Raw genomic sequence first — 19,647 nt, forward strand, 5'->3', positions numbered from 1 at the left:
CTGCCCACCATTAAAATAAGAAAGACTTATAGAATCCAATCCACCAAGATTGGAAAAGACCTCTGAGATCATCTAGTCCAACCATTCACCTACCACCCCACTAAACCACTAGCCCTGGAAAAACACAGGGAAAGAACATTCTTCCAGTTTATCCAGTATATGCCGTTTAAGTAATTCAATCATAACACCCTTTGGATAAAAGACACATGCAGAGAAGTATGCTATTTCAGTTTCAAAAAAGAGAGGCTGAAAAACACCCAACTGAGGAGCAAGGGTCCCACGCTGTGCTCATGGTCTAGGGCTGGCCTTTACACTCAGGAGCTGCACAGCATCCTGGGCTGGGGTGTGATCGCGACTTTGATCGCTACACAAACAGCTTCACACAGGGTATACTGTTATATATTCACGAAGCTGCTGCAGCTGGATTAGCTCCAGACACCACCCGGTCTGCATCTCTCCGAGAGAGCCCCGCAGCCTGATGCGGTGAGTCCTGGGGGAGCCAGCCCTGCTCCCATTGACAGAAATTGAATATTCCCTATTCACTGCAATTAGATAAATAAAATCCTAAGTTTCATTGCAACCACTGGCACTCCTGTCACTCGATGACACCACACCCCCAAATACGCTCCTTGTGTACACAGCAAGAGTTTTAAAAGAAAACAACCAAGGGACTCCAAAATAAAATCTTGCTGTGTTACCTGAAACCCTGGTTGTGTATGGAGCAGAGTTTGGCACAGCTGTTGTTAAAATGACTGCTTGTTTTCTGTAACAGCACCCCACAGTTTCCTTCAAACAAGAGATTTTCATTTTCTTATCTCTATTCTAACAAACGCCTTTTGTACTGATAAATCACACACCTTCATTATCACTCAGTCCTTGGCTAAAAAAATATAAAGTAGATTGCTTGAAGTAGCTCGGGTTCTGTGGGCACACCAAGAACAAAGCTCAAACTTAGCACGGAGCCACCTGCTGACAACCAAGTATATTTGTCTCAAATCCTTAAAGTCAAAACGAGGTGGTGTTCATAACACATACTGATAACAAGAAAATAAAGAATAAAAAATAGAAAAGTCAATCTTAGCAAACACAAGTCTTTTATTCCTACATATGCTGATTTTAGACTTGCTTCTTTTTCCTAGAAAACAACAGTTCATAGTAAGTTTTTCTACGACTCTTTATCAAGAAGAGGGAGAAAAGCTAAAAAGCAGATCATTAATATCAAGTGCAACTGCACCACAATCCCGTTGTACCCTAAAACACATGTAAAACACCATAGATAGTGCATGCAATATTAGAAAAATTTTTGGCATTTACCAACACTTTCAAATTTTCATTTCAGTGTCAGCCAAATCTGCACTCACCCTCATTCTGTCTGACAGTGAAATGAGCTGACAAATCCAGATTAAAAAGCGCAGGATGCAACACAACCAACCTCCAACCAGCATCTGCATCCAAACCACCTGGTGAGCTGAGGTAGCTTACTCTGAAAGACGAGTTCTGTCTGGGGCTTTAAATAAGCCACTTTGCAGGCTGGTTATTTGGCCTGCTCTGCCTCACGTACCTGCAAACATCTCAGATGCTTTCACCCATGATACCAAATAACCTGTGCATGCTCTGGTGTCAGGTGGCAAATACACGTGAAGACTAAAGGCCACGAAAAAGCAGGATCTTTTCAGCAGCAAATCCTCATGACTGGTGTTTGTTTATTTCAATTTAGAGCTGCATGAAGAAATAAGCAGGGTGTACACATGAAGCCCTCAGATACCTGTTTATTTCCTTCTCAGAGCTGTACAGAAGCAGCCTAACAAAACCTGATGCAGCTATTTGCTCCCTTTCTGGCCTTGTTTTCCACAAATCCTCCAAGGTTGCCTGTGTGACTGGCAGGCTGCTACTGCCCGGGGCTGCACCTGAGCCATCCTGCTCCTCCTTGGAGCTCAGGGCACGTGCAGTCCAGCTTGCTCCTTGCCCTAACTTTAGCTCTGACCTGGCCACGCCCCAAAACCCTTATTTAGAGGTTAACTCAGCCAGACTGTCTTGCCAACAGAGGGCAGTCCTACGTTTAGATGGATTTCTGTCGTGGCTGGCTACGCCGCTTTTCAGTGTACCGGCACTCAGACCCGCACTTTGTAGATGCCCCACCCTGCACAAACAATTTCGGTTGTGCCAAAAATCACCCAGCAGCTCAGCTGCCCAGGGCCGCATCCAACCTGGCCTTGAGCACCTGCGGGGATGGGGCGTCCACAGCTTCTCTGGGCAGCTGTGCCAGTGCCCCACCGCCCTCCGAGTGGAGAATTTCCTCCTAGTCTAATCTAAACCTACCCTCTTTTAGATTAGAGCCATTATCCTCTGTCCTGTCACTACGCTCCCCAATAAAGTCTCTCCATCCATTCATACAGCCCTCTTTAAGTACAGGAAGGCTGCTACAAAGTATGCTTGCAGCCTTTTCTTCTCCATGCTGAACAAGCTGTCTGGATGAGAACCTGCAAGATATGGTTTAGTGCTTGTGGTAGCAGCAGTAATGAGAAGACAGTTGGACTAGATGATCTTACAGGTCGTTTCCAACCTTGTGATTCTATGATTCTACGATTCTAAGCCCATCTCCTTTGGCCTGTCTTCACAGGAAAGCTCCAGCTCTTTGATTATCTTTGAGGCCCTCCCCCATACTTGCTCTAACATGTCTTTCTTGTGCTGGGGGCTCTGGAACTGAATACAGTACTCTAGTACTCATGCCCAAATCCAGCTTCATCATCTACCTCTTGAAGGGAGGTGGGATACATATCACAGACAGATCCCACACCCCTACGCTTTCCCTAACTATTCTGTTTCATTGGCATAAAACTCATAGAGTTAAAAAAGGATGACCTTTTACCTTGGATACACTTAGGCAGTATATTGGGCGTATAAAAGTACAGCTTGTTCTCACCCCGGTGCTCCCCAAATGTGACTATATCAGCATTTCTTTCTTCTTTCTTAAAACAAAAACAAAAATCCTAAAACTTAAAATGGTGAGTAGGCCCAACTTTAGCTGAGAAAGTTGTTGAGGCAGAGGCCTTGGCTGAGTGCCCATCAAAATCAATAGGAGTCTTTCCATTTACTTAATGGGCTTTAGACTGAGCCTTGAGTGAAGGCGGGGGTGGGAAGGAGGGATTTTTGCTGATTACACGCTAACAAAGAAGTATTTGAAATAATCCACTGCCATCTGTTTTTGATTTGCTAACCCCCTCAGTTGGGCCTCAGCAGAAAATCTATAAGGTGGATAGAGAATTAGTTGTCACCAGAATGGTCCATCTCCATTTCTCACCTTCCCTGAGAACTACAGTCATTGTCCACGTGAAATATTTCCTTAAGTAGATACAATGCACCACCAAAAAACAAGAGATTATGATGGGTGTTAAGTATGTATGCATATGTGTACTGCAATTTACATACAGAAGTATATTTCTTCAGTTGCTAAGAGCTGCTTTAAGATCTCTATATATTCATAGGAATAGTAACATTACCCGGGTTTGGGAGTGGAAAGGAGTAATATTTATGTCTCTTCTAGTAACACATTAGTTAGTAATGTTTTCATGTGACTTTGACTCTCTTCGTTATCTTAAAGTCTAGCCCCAACTATATGGACATCAAGCTGATTATTCTATGATTCTATGACAGGAATCCAGTATCACCACATGCACTTTATACATGGCTATGACTGTGTGGGGGACAAAACAGAGGGACACCACAGAGACAAGAAAATTATGAGGACCAGACTATTGGATCCATTCTAATAAGAGGACAAATCCTCTCTTTAGAGCAATCATCTACAAGTAAGAGCATGGAATTTTATTAACAATCTGAAAAATCAGAGTTGTAGAGGGAAGAAGGGCACATAGCTGACTGCTGTTTTTTAGGGGACATGAAGTCTCCTTCAATGGGAAGGAGATACAACCTGCGAATCCAGTAGCTCAAAGCCAGAGGGATACAAAGTACTTGAGCCATTTACTCTCACTGAAAGCATACAATTGTTTACCAGGCTCCTTATCTAACAAAATGACTGGAAACATAACTTCTCTGGCAACACTCCACCAGGCAATGACATCAAACAGAAAAAGGAAAGCTCTTCTTTCAATTTCCTCCAGAGACAGCTGCTTTAACTGCAGATTTACAGTATACCCTCTACCAATTGCCCAAGAGAGGGAGATTTTTGTTTATTTTTTTATTTTCATCAAAGAGCTATCCTTTGTCTAGGGTGAAATATCTCATTCTAAATGAACGTCACAAGTCATTCCCTGGCCCAAGGTGATCCAACTGATTCCAAGGAATTGCATTGAGTTTGGTTACACAAAAAACAGGCACACTCACAACTGAGGCCCAAAGGTATCCTCCAAAAGCATCCAGAAGATTTTACTGATTCCCATTCCAAAGAAATCACTTTATAATTTCAGATTTGCAGAAGGCACAGACAATATTTCCTCAGCATGATCAATTTTATGGACAAAATGAATATTTATTATAACTTAACATGAGTTCAGTGGCATTTCAGAACATATTGATTTGTATGCTCAGTATGGAAGTCCAAAGGCAACAAATGATGACAAAGTATGTAACTGATGACTCATGTGGAAGGAGCTGATGATCTCTGTTGCATGAAAATGGCTACAATGCCTTTTATTGAACCTCACGAAAGCCATGAGAATGACTGACAACCAGATTTGCATCTGCTCTTTGGCTCCTAAGTTACTCTGTAATAAGGTACAAGAACAGACTCATTCTTAGTCATTCATCGCAGGATCAAATGTGGATAAGACAGTGAATACTCCAGCTCTGGGTATGTCTCAGAGCTCTCTTATCATGTCTGCAGTGGGAGTAATAGGTCCTTAGTATCTGCCAATAAGAGAATGGCTCAAGCGTGACTATGAGATAAGGCTGACCCATATTCTCCTCAACACATTCCATGCACTTCATTTCAGAAATTAAGCAAAACTTGGCCGCTAAGCCATCAGAAAAACAAGGCCAGAGACTGGCTAGCAATGCTCACCTTCTCTAGCCTCACTCTAAGTGAAGGGTGTAGTGACTTCATGGTCTGAAGTATCAGTTCCTAGCACAGAAGGAGCATCACCAGTATAGTAACATACAAATGGTGCAAAATCCAAGGTAATTATGTTTGTCAGGTTGTTACTCAATGGTCAGAATCAAAATCAGCAAAGCCAAAGCTGAGGAGGTGGATGGGTTGGGAGAGAGCTGCTCAGACAGTGTTCGGTGTGTGAGGTAGTAACACAAATCTGAGGTTGTGATATGGGGGAAGACAAGGGCATTGGAGCAGAAGTGACCAAGAGCAGTAGGTTACTGTGTAAGGAACCTACAACCTGAGCGTACATCCCTTAAAAATCACTGATCAGACTTGGAAGTTAACAAACCACAGGCTGAAAAACATTGGTTTGAAAGCAGTGGGACCCTTAGGAAGATCACCCATTAAGCTGTCTGGCTACTACTGCCTTGATCTTAACATTTTTTTTTACAAAAAGAGAAGACAAAAATATACATATTTTTAATTAAACTTTTAAAACATGTACTATAAGATGTAAAATACAGACATTCCTTTCCCAATAAGATATTTTAAAATATCCTCTTTTAAAATTAATTAGTGCAGCTACCAGGAAACCTTGAGCTCACAGTTGAGTTTGGAGGATTAATAGCTCTGAAATGTTCCCTGGAGTCTTGAACTTCTTCAAGGTCTGCCATAAAAATCATAACACAGCTGTACACCATGGGACATTTCCATGCTTGATCGCCTCTCGTTTTGTAAAGTAAAATTTAAAGCTTATGAAATGAAAAGTCACGTTTCTGTCTGAATGAGGTTCACTTTTCTTCCTAGAGGGAGTATCACTAAACTGTAGAGATGTTAGAAACAGAAGCATTTCTATTAGCTATTCAGTCTTATTTAGAGCTTATATCTTCAGGAAGTTGCAACTTTTGAAATGTAAAATAAAGCATTTCAGAATATCCTTGCAATCCAACAATAAATAAATATTAATAGTCAGTACATTATCTCCAGTAATAAATCTCACAGGCAAAATTTTTGCTTTTTGTTAGCACCGTCATCATACAGCTCCCCATGAGTCAGCTTTCAGCCAAATGCTGCCCACAGATATCTGCAATTTGTTCACATCCACAGCACTGCCAAGGGGGGCAGTCAGGGTAAAGCCCCACCTTCCAATCTTAACACCCTATCTAACTATCAAACACCCACATATAAGCACGTGTTTGACAAACGTCACACCTCTGAAATATTCTTGGTAGGGTCTTTTTCCCCATGTACAGTGCATGTGCCCATCCATCAACACCATCTTGATGCTATTGTTAAAATTATGGACAACTTCAAAGAAAAAACAAAGCAAAATACCCACCCAAGAAATCTCACAACAAAGGGCTTTTTTTTTCTGGGCCACATGGTTCAGTGAAGCAAAGGGTTAAGCTGTTGTTCAAAAGAGGCTTTCAGAATCGGAATCTTTGCAGACCACAGAACCGTTTCCAGGCAATTACACAGGATTTTATTTGGTGCAAAAAAATAATAATAATAATAATAATCCTCCATCTTTTTCTGCATAGTGTTGCAGAGCAGCAAGATGACCATCAGGAGGAGCCTCGTTCCCTCCTGTACAGCTAATAAAAACCCTGTGACTCCCGTGGATGTGTTGGGCATTACGCGTTAAGGCTGTATCAACAGAGATTTGAAAACTACAGAAAATGGTAAAAAGTAACATCATGAGAGCATCTACTGCACAGTCTTATCTCAAAGCATACTGAGAATGAGCAATGTCTTTATCATATAACCCTGTCTATATCATGCATGTGGCCTGGCAGAAATAAACCAAAGCCAGAGGCAACACAGGCAGGAATCCACTGAATAGTAAGAGCAGTTTAGAAATTAATACAGATATTTTGTGTGCAAAGTGGAGAATAGAATGCTGGGTCTGCATGAAAGCAATAAGAAAGAATTGAGTTTACTTAAGGAGAGTCTCAGGAGTGCTTCTTGCAGAAATCGGACCAAAGGATTGCTTAGCAAAAACAGGAAAGGGCAGAAAGGCTGCACAAAAGGTCAGCTTTTGCAAATGTAAGCTGACCCTTGTAATCTGCTATCTTTGTTCCTAACACTGCTGTAAACACACTGTTTACTTCCTGCACTCCCCTCTCAGACTAAGGTTGGTCGGATACAGAAACTTCTTATTCTGCCTTGATCTCACTCACATAATTTATCAGAGCCTTGAGGAAATAGAAGAAATGTCCAAATTGATCCTTGGGTTCCTGATTTGTCCCTTGTGTCACCTGAACGCTGCCCAAAGCAATGCTTGTGTGTGACCGACTGCACACTTTCAGCAGGAAACTGATCCTCACACCTATCAGTCCCCCAGTCAAAATGTTTCCTAATGTATAGTTTTATTCTCCATTCCTACGGGTTAATCAGCAATACACATGATGCTTTGCAGCACTCTCTGACATGACCAAAGCCTGTGATTCACCTCTCCACCCACTCCTCCTATTTCCCGAGCTACATAGCCCACACACCACGTTTTCTGGATCTGCAATCTGCTTTACTCTGTGTCTGTTGTGATTTGTCAGCAATTTTACTGAAAACCTGCTCTGATATTACATGTTCTCTGATATTACATGCCCAGAGAGGTGGTGGATGCTCCAAACCTGGAGACACGCAAGGTTAGGCTGGAGGGGCTCTGAGCAACCTGACAGAGCTGTAGGCGTCCCTGTTCACTGTAGGGCAGTTGGACTAGATGGCCTTTTAGGTTCCCGTCCAACTCTAAGCATTCTATGATTCCATGAACTTGCTGTTGGTAAAACATGGGACATTCAGACTTTTTTTCATAACGATACGATTACTGTGAGAAGTGGGTCAAGCAAACTTGTTCAACTTGAACCAGGGTGCACAAATGAGATGTATGGCGTCAGCTGCTGCACCCAGCCAAGGGGCAGCCGGGCAGAAATGCAGTCAGTGGGATCGATCAGCACAATTACTTACTGAACTCCACCTCCAGTGTTCACTCCCTTCATACCATCTGTGTACTTTGTCCCCTGCATGATTAATGTTTACAGTGAAGGCTAGAGCACAACCTTACTGAGTATTTTGGTCTCCTTACCTCAGCTTATGATTAGTTGGTTTTCTCTCCCACTGAAACAGCGGGACGATTCTGTCTTGGCTTTCCTTACAGTTAATGTTCCTATACTGAATGTTATCTCACCAAGTCTGTTTTTAACAATATTTCATTTTTTTTATGTACCTGAGCCAAAGCTCCTGCTACCGTTTGTTACTCTTCCTTAGCAAGACTGGTTTCTTCTTTCTACTTGATTCCTCATTAAGTTTCAGTTCACTATTTGACCAGCTTAACCTCTTATATTTCTTCTCCATCGTCTTTTCCTCCATCATAATATATTGATCCCACCAATAATGTTTCCCTAAGAAAATGACAATTTCTTCAACCTCAGGCTTATCCCACATGGTCTTGTTCCACAGTCCTGAGAGACTTCTTATGTCTGTTTTGTTGAAGGGCATTTCCTCTGTACTGCTGTTCCCCTATCATTTCACGATCTCAGTTGTACTGCCACATTCTCAGTTTACTTCTTTTCACTAGCCAGAAATAAATCCAAAAGATTTCTTTTAGATAAGGTAATTATTTCCTCCATTTTCTGTACCGCAGTCATGTCCAACATACTGCAGTTAAAAAACACAACTGTGTTTCTTTGTAAAACTCCTGTGCTTAATTTAAAATAGTAAATACATCCAGCCCTCTGGAAGCACTGGTAACAATGCAGTAGAAGCCCTCTTTATAGCCCACCAGAAACCATAGCATCGCATACTGAGATTTTTCTCCAATGAGGCAAATCAAATCATGGAATCAGAACCTGCCCCACTGGAGGTACTCCATATGGAGTAAATCCTTCCACTGCCTATCTAGGAGAGACAGTCAGGACAATCTACAGTACCTGCTGCAGTTGTTTATAGACAACATTCATCAGAAACATTTTCGCTATATAATTAGCACTGCACATGCTTTGGATCTTATCTGTATGATGATGTCCTTGCTGGTGCTCCAAGATACCTCAGTGCTGAGGAGCCCAGCTCCCATGACAATGATTTTTCCCATTTGATGGTTTTATTGCTGCTTGTTTAGGGGTACTGGAATAAAAACAAACAAACAAACAAACAAACACCTCATAAATGCCCCACTCTGCACAAAAAATTTTGGTTGTGCCAAGGATCACCAGCTCAGCTGTCCAGGGCCTCATCCCACCTGGCCTTGAGCACCTCCAGGGATGGGGCACCACAGCTTTTCTGGGCAGCTGTGCCAATGCTTCACTGCCCTCTGAGTAGAGAATTTCCTCCTAGTATCTAATCTAAGCAACATGTATTAGAGCACAGGAAAAGAAGGGGTTAACATGGAGAAGGATACCCTCACACCTGTAAGCCCTAAGTGGCCTGAATAGGAAGAAATAAAAGCCTGAGCTCAGTTCATAGTGGGAAGGCTGTTGGTCTGAGCTTTGTTACTGGGGCAGGGGGAAGTTTACTCCTTCTGAGTTGGAAAGACAAGCTTCAAAAAAACAACTAAAACAAGCAAAGCGGATTATTTGCCCTAGGTTAACAGGTTTGTTTTAGAGCTGATAAGGGTTCCAATGCTGAGGTTTGAAGACATCCAGCCAGGTCTGGCTGAGTGCTGAAAGAAGACCAGAAAGCGAGGAAATATGATGAGTGGTTCTTCTGTGTTGCACAGGCTGGGCCAGAGAGCGATCCTGGCCACTGGGTGAGCCAGCTGTAACCTAGGACCTGGAGACCTCTGGGTTGTCACCTCTGATGGGCAGTAACAGGGAGCTGCTAGCCCTGCATCAGTGCATCGCACAGTGCCAGCCCTGGGGCTCCCATGCTGTTTTATCTGTGTGGTTTTGAGCTGAGAAATACTTTATGTTGGCCCAGAGGCCAATGTTAAAAGGAAATACTGCACTTGAACCTGCTGTGTAACCACAAGTTGCTGCTCCTTGGCCCCAGGAAGGCTAAACGCCTCCTCTGAAGCCACTACACACATTAATCCAAGCTGTAAGCTTATTCCCAGGCTCTAAAATCAGAAGCTGAAGCAGTTTAATCTGTTGATTTGCTCTAATGCTTAAAGGCTTCAAATGAGATTGGCTCCTGCTGCTGCTCTATTAGCTGCCAATCAGTTGTACACGAAACAAGAAATCGCTCCCAATCTTTTTTTAAGTAAGCCTTAACAAAAAACACCTTCCATCTCCGGCACTTAGCCTCGCACCTACCAGTACGCCGTACCAACGCCACGGCTGCCAAACCAGCGGGACTCAGCGCGGCCCGTGCCCCCGTTCCTGCCGGGGCCGCCCCTGGGCCGGGCGGAGGGGCGGAGCACCTCCGCTCCCGCTTAAGTGTGGCGGCGGGCGCTGCCTCGCGGCACGGCCGGGTTGGGCCATGGAGGTGGCGCGGGACTGCGTGGGCTCGGTGCTGAGGTGAGTGAGCGTGTGCGACAGGGGCCGCGTCCCTGCCGGCCCGGGGTGGGAGTAGGTGCCGGGCTCCGTGCGGATGCAGGGCGCTTTCTCTGCACGTGTGTTTATAGCTCGTACCGGCTGACAGCACGGCGGCGGTGCCGTGTCTGTGTTCGCATTTCAGGTGTGCTGCGTGGGGGGAGGTCCGGCGGTGTGCCTCACGAGCGCCCCTGGGAATAGACCCTCTTCTGGGATCTTAGGTTTTAGCAGAGGAACCGACTGTGATCTGACAGAAGTCGAAGTCTCCTCTCTGATTTCTGGCTTTTTTTTTTTTTTTTCTTGGCTTTGTTTTGTTGTTGTCACCGTCATTTGTCTGTGAACTCTAACCTACAAATCATACTGTGCCGTATTCTGAAGCCCTGCATATTGTGCAACGTTCCCGAAGACCATTGCACCATGTTCTTAGACAAACATATGAGATATATTGCAAGTAGAGATAACAAGTGAAATTAGTGTCCAGGGCTCAGGGCAGGCTTTAATCCCTGGCTTTGCCTACAAGAAAAAAAAAAAAAAAAAAAAAAAAAAAAAAAAAGCAAATTAATCTGTCTCATCAGCCCTGGTGCTGCACTGAGTGCTTGGGGCAGCATCTGCAGGTCCCTCTTGAGCTAGGGCCAGCTGGATAATGCTGGAGCACATGGGTGAAACAGCATCAGCCTCAAAGAGCTACCCGAGTCCTGGATTGCTGTGAGGTGGCAATCTGGAGCTAAAAATAAGTCCTGGTTTACAAGCCTTTTTTTTTTTTTTTTTTTTTTTTTTTCCCCCTCTGGTAGAATTAGACAGCAGTGTGAGGTCATGTGTGGTTCTTTAGCCCAGAGGAAGGCTCTTCAGAGCTACAAGCATGGCATGTATTTGGCTCTGCTGGTGCCTGAGATGAACCCTTGCTCCCGAAAGATCTCAAGTCCTCAAGTTGTGTCCCCAGTGCTATTGCTTCTGCATCAGGATATGTGATTTGACTTCTTTCCTTATGCTTTGTCTTCTACGAATAATAACAAGGCTTAAGTAATGAAAGAGAACAGGACTGATATTCACAAAAAAAACCACAACTTGGTACTATTGCTATATATATTACTCAAGTGACTATTTACGCAAGAGTTTTCATATGTGTGGAGAGGGGATGGGCTGTGCTAGTTCTAAAAGTGCTGTGTCTTGAATCTTGAGTATTGCACTTCCAGCATGTAGGTGCCCAGCGATGCGGAGGTAGATGGATGCACTTCATACTCAAGGAGTAGATTGGAGTGATTCAGGTTGGGAACTGCTTGCGGCCTGACAGGGTGATTGGGGAACTGCTCATGGAGTCAAGTGTAGAGATTAACACACACCCTGTACTAGCACATTTTTCTTCTATGGAGAGGTAGTTAATGCCGTCATCAATGCTATGTTGTCATCTTGTCCTCCTTCAGGAGGGAAACACTTAGCTTTTTAATCTGGTTTCTACAACCTTTACTGAGTGTTCACGCGTACCTGCTCTGTTATGCCATGTGTGTATTTGGTGAAAGCCAGAGGAGACAGAGCTCAGACAGTACTACCTAGAAGCTATTAGGTTCAGCTCAAAATAACACTTGAACATCGCCCTCCTTTAAAAATAAATGAGAGCTCCAGTAATGCTTATTAGTTTTTTAGGAAAAGAAACACCCTAGTGTGCACGTCACTGAAATGTGGGAATGAAACTCACCAGCCCAAAAGATAGGTAACAGCAAAATCCAGAAAAGTAATATCCCAAAGACTTGTGAAACAATGGTTCAGAATGAGAGCAGGAAAAAGTTAATGAGTGAAGCTCTCACTAGCTAGTCAACAAAGTGACTTTCTGTGTATCCTGAAAGTCTGTCTAAAGACCACGTAAGAGATGTGGAAAAGGCATGACTGCTGGAAATCAGTCTTCCAGGTGGTGGTTTTTGGCATTCCGTTTCAGTTCTTTAAGCCTCTCAGCACTGGAGCAGGCTCCCAGTTTCTTTGATCTTCATTGCCTTTGACTTCCTTTGATATGTTAGGGCGTGAATAAGCCTTATTATGATATTTTCAAAGCTAAATGAAGTTCTGTGGGTATTTATAAACACTTTTGCAATTTGCAAATCAAGCGTAGCTATCAGAAAGTTCCACTTGAATTCCAGCTCTGTGTTTTGAATATGACTAATATGTTCAGTCTTCATAAAGGAAACTCATCTTAATGCACAGTCAAAATTAGTCTTGTGTACCCTCCGAGTGTTTGTCTTGAAGGTAAATAGAGTGATGTCTATGGCTGAATTCAGTAAGAGCCACTGCCTTTCTAATTCACTATAGTGTTAAAACCTCTTGACCTCGCTGCAACCTTGACATCAGCTGAACTGAGCAGCAACTTGGCCCAAATCTGCTTGAGATGGTTTTCATTGGAGAAGGGTTTTCCAGTGTCACTGGCAAGAGAAAATTCAGAGACAGCTTCCTATAGGGCTATGTAGTATTTGCTTTTGAGAGCAAGCTCTGCAAGTGTGCCGTGACCTCTGAATTACTTGTTTAATGTGCTTATGTACTGAACTCAACAGTCATCCTTCTCACAGTACTTGACGTATTCTTATAACTACCCTGAATTTTTATTTATCTTAGATCTTTGGTATCCGTGGGAGCGTCTGTGGGAGCAGCAACAAAACAGACCCTGTTCCCTCCCCTCATGCCTGCAGGGAGACCTTTCCGTGTATCAAATGCCTCCAGAAGCAGCCGGAAAGGAATTGTTGCAAGCAGCCTGCAAGAACTCATCAGCAAGGTACAGCAAACATTCCCACTCTGGCTGAAATTTATACTGAAGTACAGTATCCCAGGAAGGCAAACCACAAAATTGTGTTCTTCTGAATGTCGCTAGAGGGGAAGTTCAGGAGAATGCAGCAGATAAGCAGTCTAAGTATTAAAGGGTGGGAAAAAGTCCTATTGATGGAACTGCCATTTGAATTCTAGCATCTGCTGTTTTTTGCAGACTTTGGAAGCCTTCCTTATAGCTGCTAGCACGATTACTCTGGTTTTGGAAGAAGATGGCACAGTTGTGGACACAGAAGAGTTCTTTCAGTCCCTGGGTGATAACACACACTTCATGGTTCTAGAGAAAGGACAGAAATGGACACAAGTAAGTGCTCCCTGTCTCCCTCCTACTTGAACAGAAGTGTATGGGAAGAGGTCAATTGCTCTAAAGTTCTTGGGAATAGGAGAGAAGAGGAAGAAAACTTTCCCTAAAGAAGGGAAGGTACCAATTCCCTGTTAGTCACTCCATTCATTGTCTCTTGCTTGGACATAAATTGTTGACAAGGATCTGCCATGAACTGACATGTTACAACTGGGGAAAAAAAAAAAGGTGAAAGCTCTTATTTTTACGGAGCTCCAGGAATAACAGTTCTTGAGATGTCCTGTAACACAAGAAATAAGGACTTCCATTGCCTTAAGCTAAAAATACTGTCTTTTAAGTTAATTTTAGACAGGAAAATGCCCAAATTAAGCAGTATAAGACAAGTTTTGCCTTGTTTGCAATAGTAACTTAGTGAAGATTAGAAAAATGCCTGAATTTAATCTTGCAAATAGCTAAATGTTGTCATCAGAACCTAACATTGGCCTTTATACTTTGACATATTTTAAGAACTATTAAAATTGCCTAGCTTTGGTTTTCTAATAGTGTGCACTCTATCCAGTTCAGTGAAGGAGTGTAGTTTACCTGTACATTAATAAGATGATCAAACTCCTTAGTGTCTTCAGTGAAATAGTTGTTACTAGAAAGCTAGTATCAAAATTTCTTCTACCAGGTGCAGAGCTAAGTCAGTTATAGGCAGGCCCGCTGTTTGTTTGTACGTGCATAGCTCAATCGTGTGGCCCCACTGTTTGGGCTTTTGCAGTGTGGGCAGGTTGTGTGGGCAGCTTCCCTAAGGTGTCTCACTGAATTATCAACCTGCACATTTGGTCTTGAGCACCAAGGGTCCAAAAAAGGGATTGTAACCAGGATGTGACTCCACCTTGCTCTTTTGCCTTATGTCCTGCTTGGCGTGGCAGCAGGACAAGTGTAAGTGCTGCCTCTCTTCAGGTGTCATTTGGAGGGTAGCACCAACTCTGTCATGCTTTATCCAGATGTTGTTTGCTAATGGGAGACGAACATAATGCTATCAACTGTGTGTACAAAACTTTTGTTGATGGGGTTCCAGTTGCTGGAGTTGGGAGCTCAGAGGCTATCAAAAGTAAATCAGGCATAAAATTGCTGGCTAACGATATACCATAGTGTTTAACTTGGACTAACTTATCGTGGTGCTATTTGAGCACTGGGGTGACAAGTATAAAAAGCTCCAGTCTTGCACAACCTTATTGCTTCATATGGCAATCATAAGGCAGATTGGCAGCTGCTAGGATATGAACCTTGAATCAAATGTGCTGAGCAGAGTAACCCATGTATCCACTAGATGTCTCTATAAATATGGGTCTTGCTGACTGTTTTTCTTACTGAAGCAAATGGCCCAATCTTGAAAAAGGACTGCAAGAAGGTCAATTTCAAGTTGAAAATGACTTTTCATACTCCTTTTTCCTCATAAATTCAGTATTAAAACCTAGGCCTAATCTATAGTGATCCCCTCTTACTGTCATTCTTTAGCAAGAAGGAAAAGTGTTTTGAGCCAGGATTTGAAATGAGAACTTCAGTTTTTGCAAGAAGCAAAGTTTTTAGTTTACCTGAGAAACATGTACTCTTTGTAGCATCTCCAAGTTTGCTGATCAGTATTGTGTTTTGTCCTAAATGAAAGGACCTAACATCCTGTTAATTTAGTGTCCTGATTGTTTAGACTAACTCCAAAGACTGCAGTGAGTGAGCTGCCTCCAAAGAACTGCACCATTAACAACTGTCTTTCTATAGTTCCTTGGTGTATGGTATGATCTGTCTCCTTCTTCATATTAGACAAGAAATGGAATTGTCCCTGCAAGACAAAAGAAGAAAATGGGAGTAGCTAACATCACGTTTGATCTCTACAAGCTGAACCCTAAGGATTTTATTGGCTGCTTAAATGTGAAGGCAACCTTCTATGAGATCTACTCAGTGTCATATGACATCAAGTGTATGGGAGCGAAAAGTATATTGCGGTAAGTATGCTTCCATCACTGATCAGGCATAGGCATTAATGTAACATCTGTTTGCTTATCAGTTCTATGAAGCCAGTATATTTATAGACTTTGTATTTTTTTATTAATTCTTACATCCAACCAGTCTTCCTTCAATAGCTGTCCTGTATAGCTATGCTCTTTTCCTTAGAGGATTTCCCCAGATTCCTTTGGCTTGTTTAAGGAATACAGTGTGCTGAAGAAAGCTCACTGGTGGGGAACATCAATGAGATTAAATAAGGGAGGAATTGGAGATCTGCTGGCAGAGGTCTTAAATCTGGCTGCCAAATTCACCTCTAAGAAGCCTAGCAAGGACCACTGACTTCTACAGGACCGAGCTGTAGTGAATTGTAGGTTTGGTAAAACAGGCTGTTTGGAAACACCATCTCATGCAAGTGCAGAATGACAACACCTTGTCCTGCCTACTGCTTTCAACTGTGAAAGTCAGTGCCATGTCAAACCAGCTGCCCCAAATGAAGAAAACTTCTTGAGTTTAGACTCCTTCACAGAGATACTGTACTTTGATTTTTGACAGCTGTTAAAGCAGCAGCCCTTAATTTCCCTACCTGACTCATTCCAATCTGATTGAGATGCAAGACTGTAATTACTGCATTCTCTTACTTGAGGACCAGATCTACTCTGTACAGAGTAGATTACATACCTGTAAGCAAAGTTTTTACTTGACCTAAACAACGTATCTTTACTATGAAGTCTTCAAATAGTCTCTAGACTCATTGATGCAGATATTAAGCACTGTAATGCTGATCTCGTTCCATGCCTCAGACCTCTGTCACTCTGCTTAGGCAATCCTTGCTTTGTTCAGGCTATAGTCCTGTGTAACTGTAGATGAGACTACAGCAGTGACTGTGCAGCTGTACACTACACTCGTGTACAGTGCTGTCTTACTAGTCTCTTCAAAGCAAACACCTACCTTCAAACAGCTGCACTCCTGCAGTTCCTGTGTTTGTCAGCCTCTTGAGCCAGAACAAACTCCTGATTTCTGGCTGTTATGGAGATGAGTGTCAGCACTAGAACTTGCACTGTCAAAGAGAATTTTAAGTGACAGTTCTGCCTTGCTTCCAACACAGTGCAGCTGGTGAGAAAGAAACAGTGCTGGCAAACAGCTGAAATAGCTCTGAAATTCTTCTAGAACACTGTTGTGTTACAAAGAGTGGAAGGGGAAGTGCCAGTGTGACAGTGGGAAAACAGTCCGCTAGCAAAGAGCAGGGGGAGGAAAGAACCTGGGGTGCTCTCAAATACTACAGTGAGGCAGTCTCTCTCAACTTGCCATTTAAATGGGGGACACGTGGTATTCAATTCTCGGTGTATTCTCTGCTAATGAGTTCTAAATTGCTAACTCTACGCTCCCTCTGAGCCACCTGTGGAGTGTGAGGAGAAACAACTTTAAAATACTGCAGTTATTCATTGGTGGGAGAGGCTCAAAACCTGCCAGATCCGTTTAGTCCATTTCCCTTAAGAGTTTCTCCTGTCTTGTCCAACTAAAGGATCAAATGTCCGGTTCAACAAATAACTTCCTCCATGGCTTAAGTGACAACTGGTCTCAAGTACAAGTGACACGCTGCAGCTGCTCAAAGCTTGGCACCAGGTGCAGCTTTCTTTGTGACTGTGTGGCCCTTTGGCGTGCACTGTCTTGTGAAGGGAAGGACATATCAATGTGGCGTATCTGTGGGAAGCATAGGAAAGGGTATGCTGTGCTTTAAAGGATTCCTAGACTCTGTGTACCCAGAGTAATCAACAGTTTTGAAGCATTAGATTTGGACTGTAAACCTTTTAGCACACTGAGGGGGGGAAAAAAAAAAAAAAAAAAACCCTGAATTTATAAGATAACTTTTATGTTCTCTGCTAGAGCCCAAAGGAGAAGTAAACTGCAATTGTGAACCCCCTTGCTTGTTTACATAGGAATTCAGAAAATCTTCCACCCTAGATCCCCTAGAAGGGGAATCTAGGAGACACTAGTCTCATTTTAGCACCTTCAGAAACTGATCCCCTTCCAATTTTGATGTAGTTCTGATTTTTGTATACCATTTCCCCAGTGCTTCAGCCTCACATGTTTGAGGGCCTACTTTCAAGGCTTAAATATCTTTCTCAGCACTGTCCCCATTGTTTCGTGGAGACTGGAAGGTGAAAACAGATACAATGAAATTGAATAAATGAACACTCAGATATGATTATCTCCATTCCTTAGATATCCTGTGAGGATCCATAGTCTGTATTGTAAACTTCTGATACTTGCCTGGTCTCAATTTATGGATCTGTACAGATTCCACCTTGTGATACATCTGAGTGCTGATTCTTCATGTGTTAAAACTGACACAGCTGTGAACAGAATTCTTAATATTTGCAGTTTGGACAGCGTAAACTTGGCTGGCCTCACTTGTTTTGCTGTTGGGCACTCAGTGTAATGCAATTGCTCAGCTTCAGTGCTAATAAAGTCTGATCTGTAGCTTTGGGCTGCACGCAGTGTTCTTACTTCCTGGCCTGAAGGTAAGCATTCATACATACTGCAGGAATGCTGCTGGGCTTTCAGGCGTAGTTAAATCTTCTGTGGTGCTCTGATAGTTTGAGTGATGGTTTTCCAGACGGCCTAACAGGATGACAGGCTGATTTGTTAAATGTGTTTTCTGGTTCTGCCCAAGTCTACAACACATCAATAATTTTTTGTCAGTCAGTGCCCATGGAACGTATGGACTTCTCAGAATTGAAGAGGAATAAGAGAATTCTTAAATGTGTCTAATTCTTAAGGTGCGGGGGATGGGAGAGGTTTGGACTGTGTTTCCCTGCTGACTTTTTTTTTTTAATTAACAAATGGCTTTTCTTGTAGGAAGGTGCTTCAGATGATATCCCACGTGGCACAAATAACTGGACAGTTTCTCCTCTATACTGGAACATACATGTTGCATTTGATGGGTGAATATGATGAAGATGCCACTTGTACAAGAGCACAGCACAAGTAGAGATCACAGCAGCACTTCTGATATTGGATCCTTTTGTTTAAGGATGGTCTCTTGCCCAAATTTGAATGTAATGATGTTTTAGTAGGGAGATATCCACTAAGGTGAACTAACTTTTTTTTCCCCATTTGGGAATGCTTATAGGCCTTAGTTTTAAAATAAGTGTTTGGTGTTCGTGGGCTCTTAACACAGCAAAAGGATGGGTGCCTAATGACTGGGCAAAAAAAGAAGAGAGGGGCAGATTTTTACCCCAGCAACTTGGTGGAAAATAAGATTATTTGGAAACATGTGCTTTGTGGATCGTTTCCTTGTGCTGATCAAAACATGGTTTGTTTTCTTTGTGGCTGTCTACTTGCCTTTTGAACAGACAGGGCTGTCCTTTTATTTTTTTTTTTTTGTTTTATCCTTAACACTGCTGGTGTTAGTGTCCAGCTGGCACTGGGTACATAAAGCTGAAGTGTACTTATTTTCTTTTTCAAGTAATGGGAATATACAATACAACTGGTTCAGTGACAATACTGTCATGAAGTCTCATTCAACAAAGCACAATTACTATGCAGAAGCTTAAAATTTAGCCTTATTTCCCTTAAAACAAGTAAACGTTCTGTGTAACTACTTGTGTTGTTCTTCAAGTCTATAGGAAGTTCTGGCTAATATAGTTTATACCAGTTGAAAAGCATTTTTTTTTTACTATGTGTGATGTTCCACTCTGCCCTAATGCATTGAGTAACTTGTCATAGATCCATTCATATGGCTTACAGAAAACCTTCTGAAGATTCCTTCAGGGGTTAAACCTCCAATTCTGTAATTTTTGCTCTTCAGCTATGCATATAGATAACACTACATTCCAAGCTGCACTTGAAATGTTGGATTTTGATGCCCCTGCGTTCGAGGGGAACAGCAGGACCTTACCTACTGTGTAACATATACTCAAAACTGGGTATTTGCAGTCTTAGTCTCCTAATACAAACTATATTAAAGGAAAAAGTTTTTAACCTTCAGATGTAATTGTCCAAAAAGCTTTATACAGTTTAGTGAACAGACTGGTTTT

General features: G+C 42.6%; 1 protein-coding gene across 1 annotated transcript; it reads left to right on the forward strand.

The window, feature by feature from the left end:
• Nucleotides 1-10,462: 10,462 nt before the first annotated feature.
• Nucleotides 10,463-18,599, forward strand: CIDEA (cell death inducing DFFA like effector a; the record flags this gene model as incomplete). The annotated part of the gene is made up of 5 exons (XM_079533132.1): nucleotides 10,463-10,500; nucleotides 13,114-13,270; nucleotides 13,478-13,624; nucleotides 15,425-15,606; nucleotides 18,467-18,599. 5 exons carry the CDS (start codon nucleotides 10,463-10,465, stop codon nucleotides 18,597-18,599), a joined length of 657 nt encoding a protein of 218 aa, XP_079389258.1.
• Nucleotides 18,600-19,647: the final 1,048 nt, after the last annotated feature.

Source organism: Tetrao urogallus (assembly GCF_951394365.1).
Source record: "Tetrao urogallus genome assembly, chromosome: 3".
Lineage (NCBI taxonomy): Eukaryota > Metazoa > Chordata > Aves > Galliformes > Phasianidae > Tetrao > Tetrao urogallus.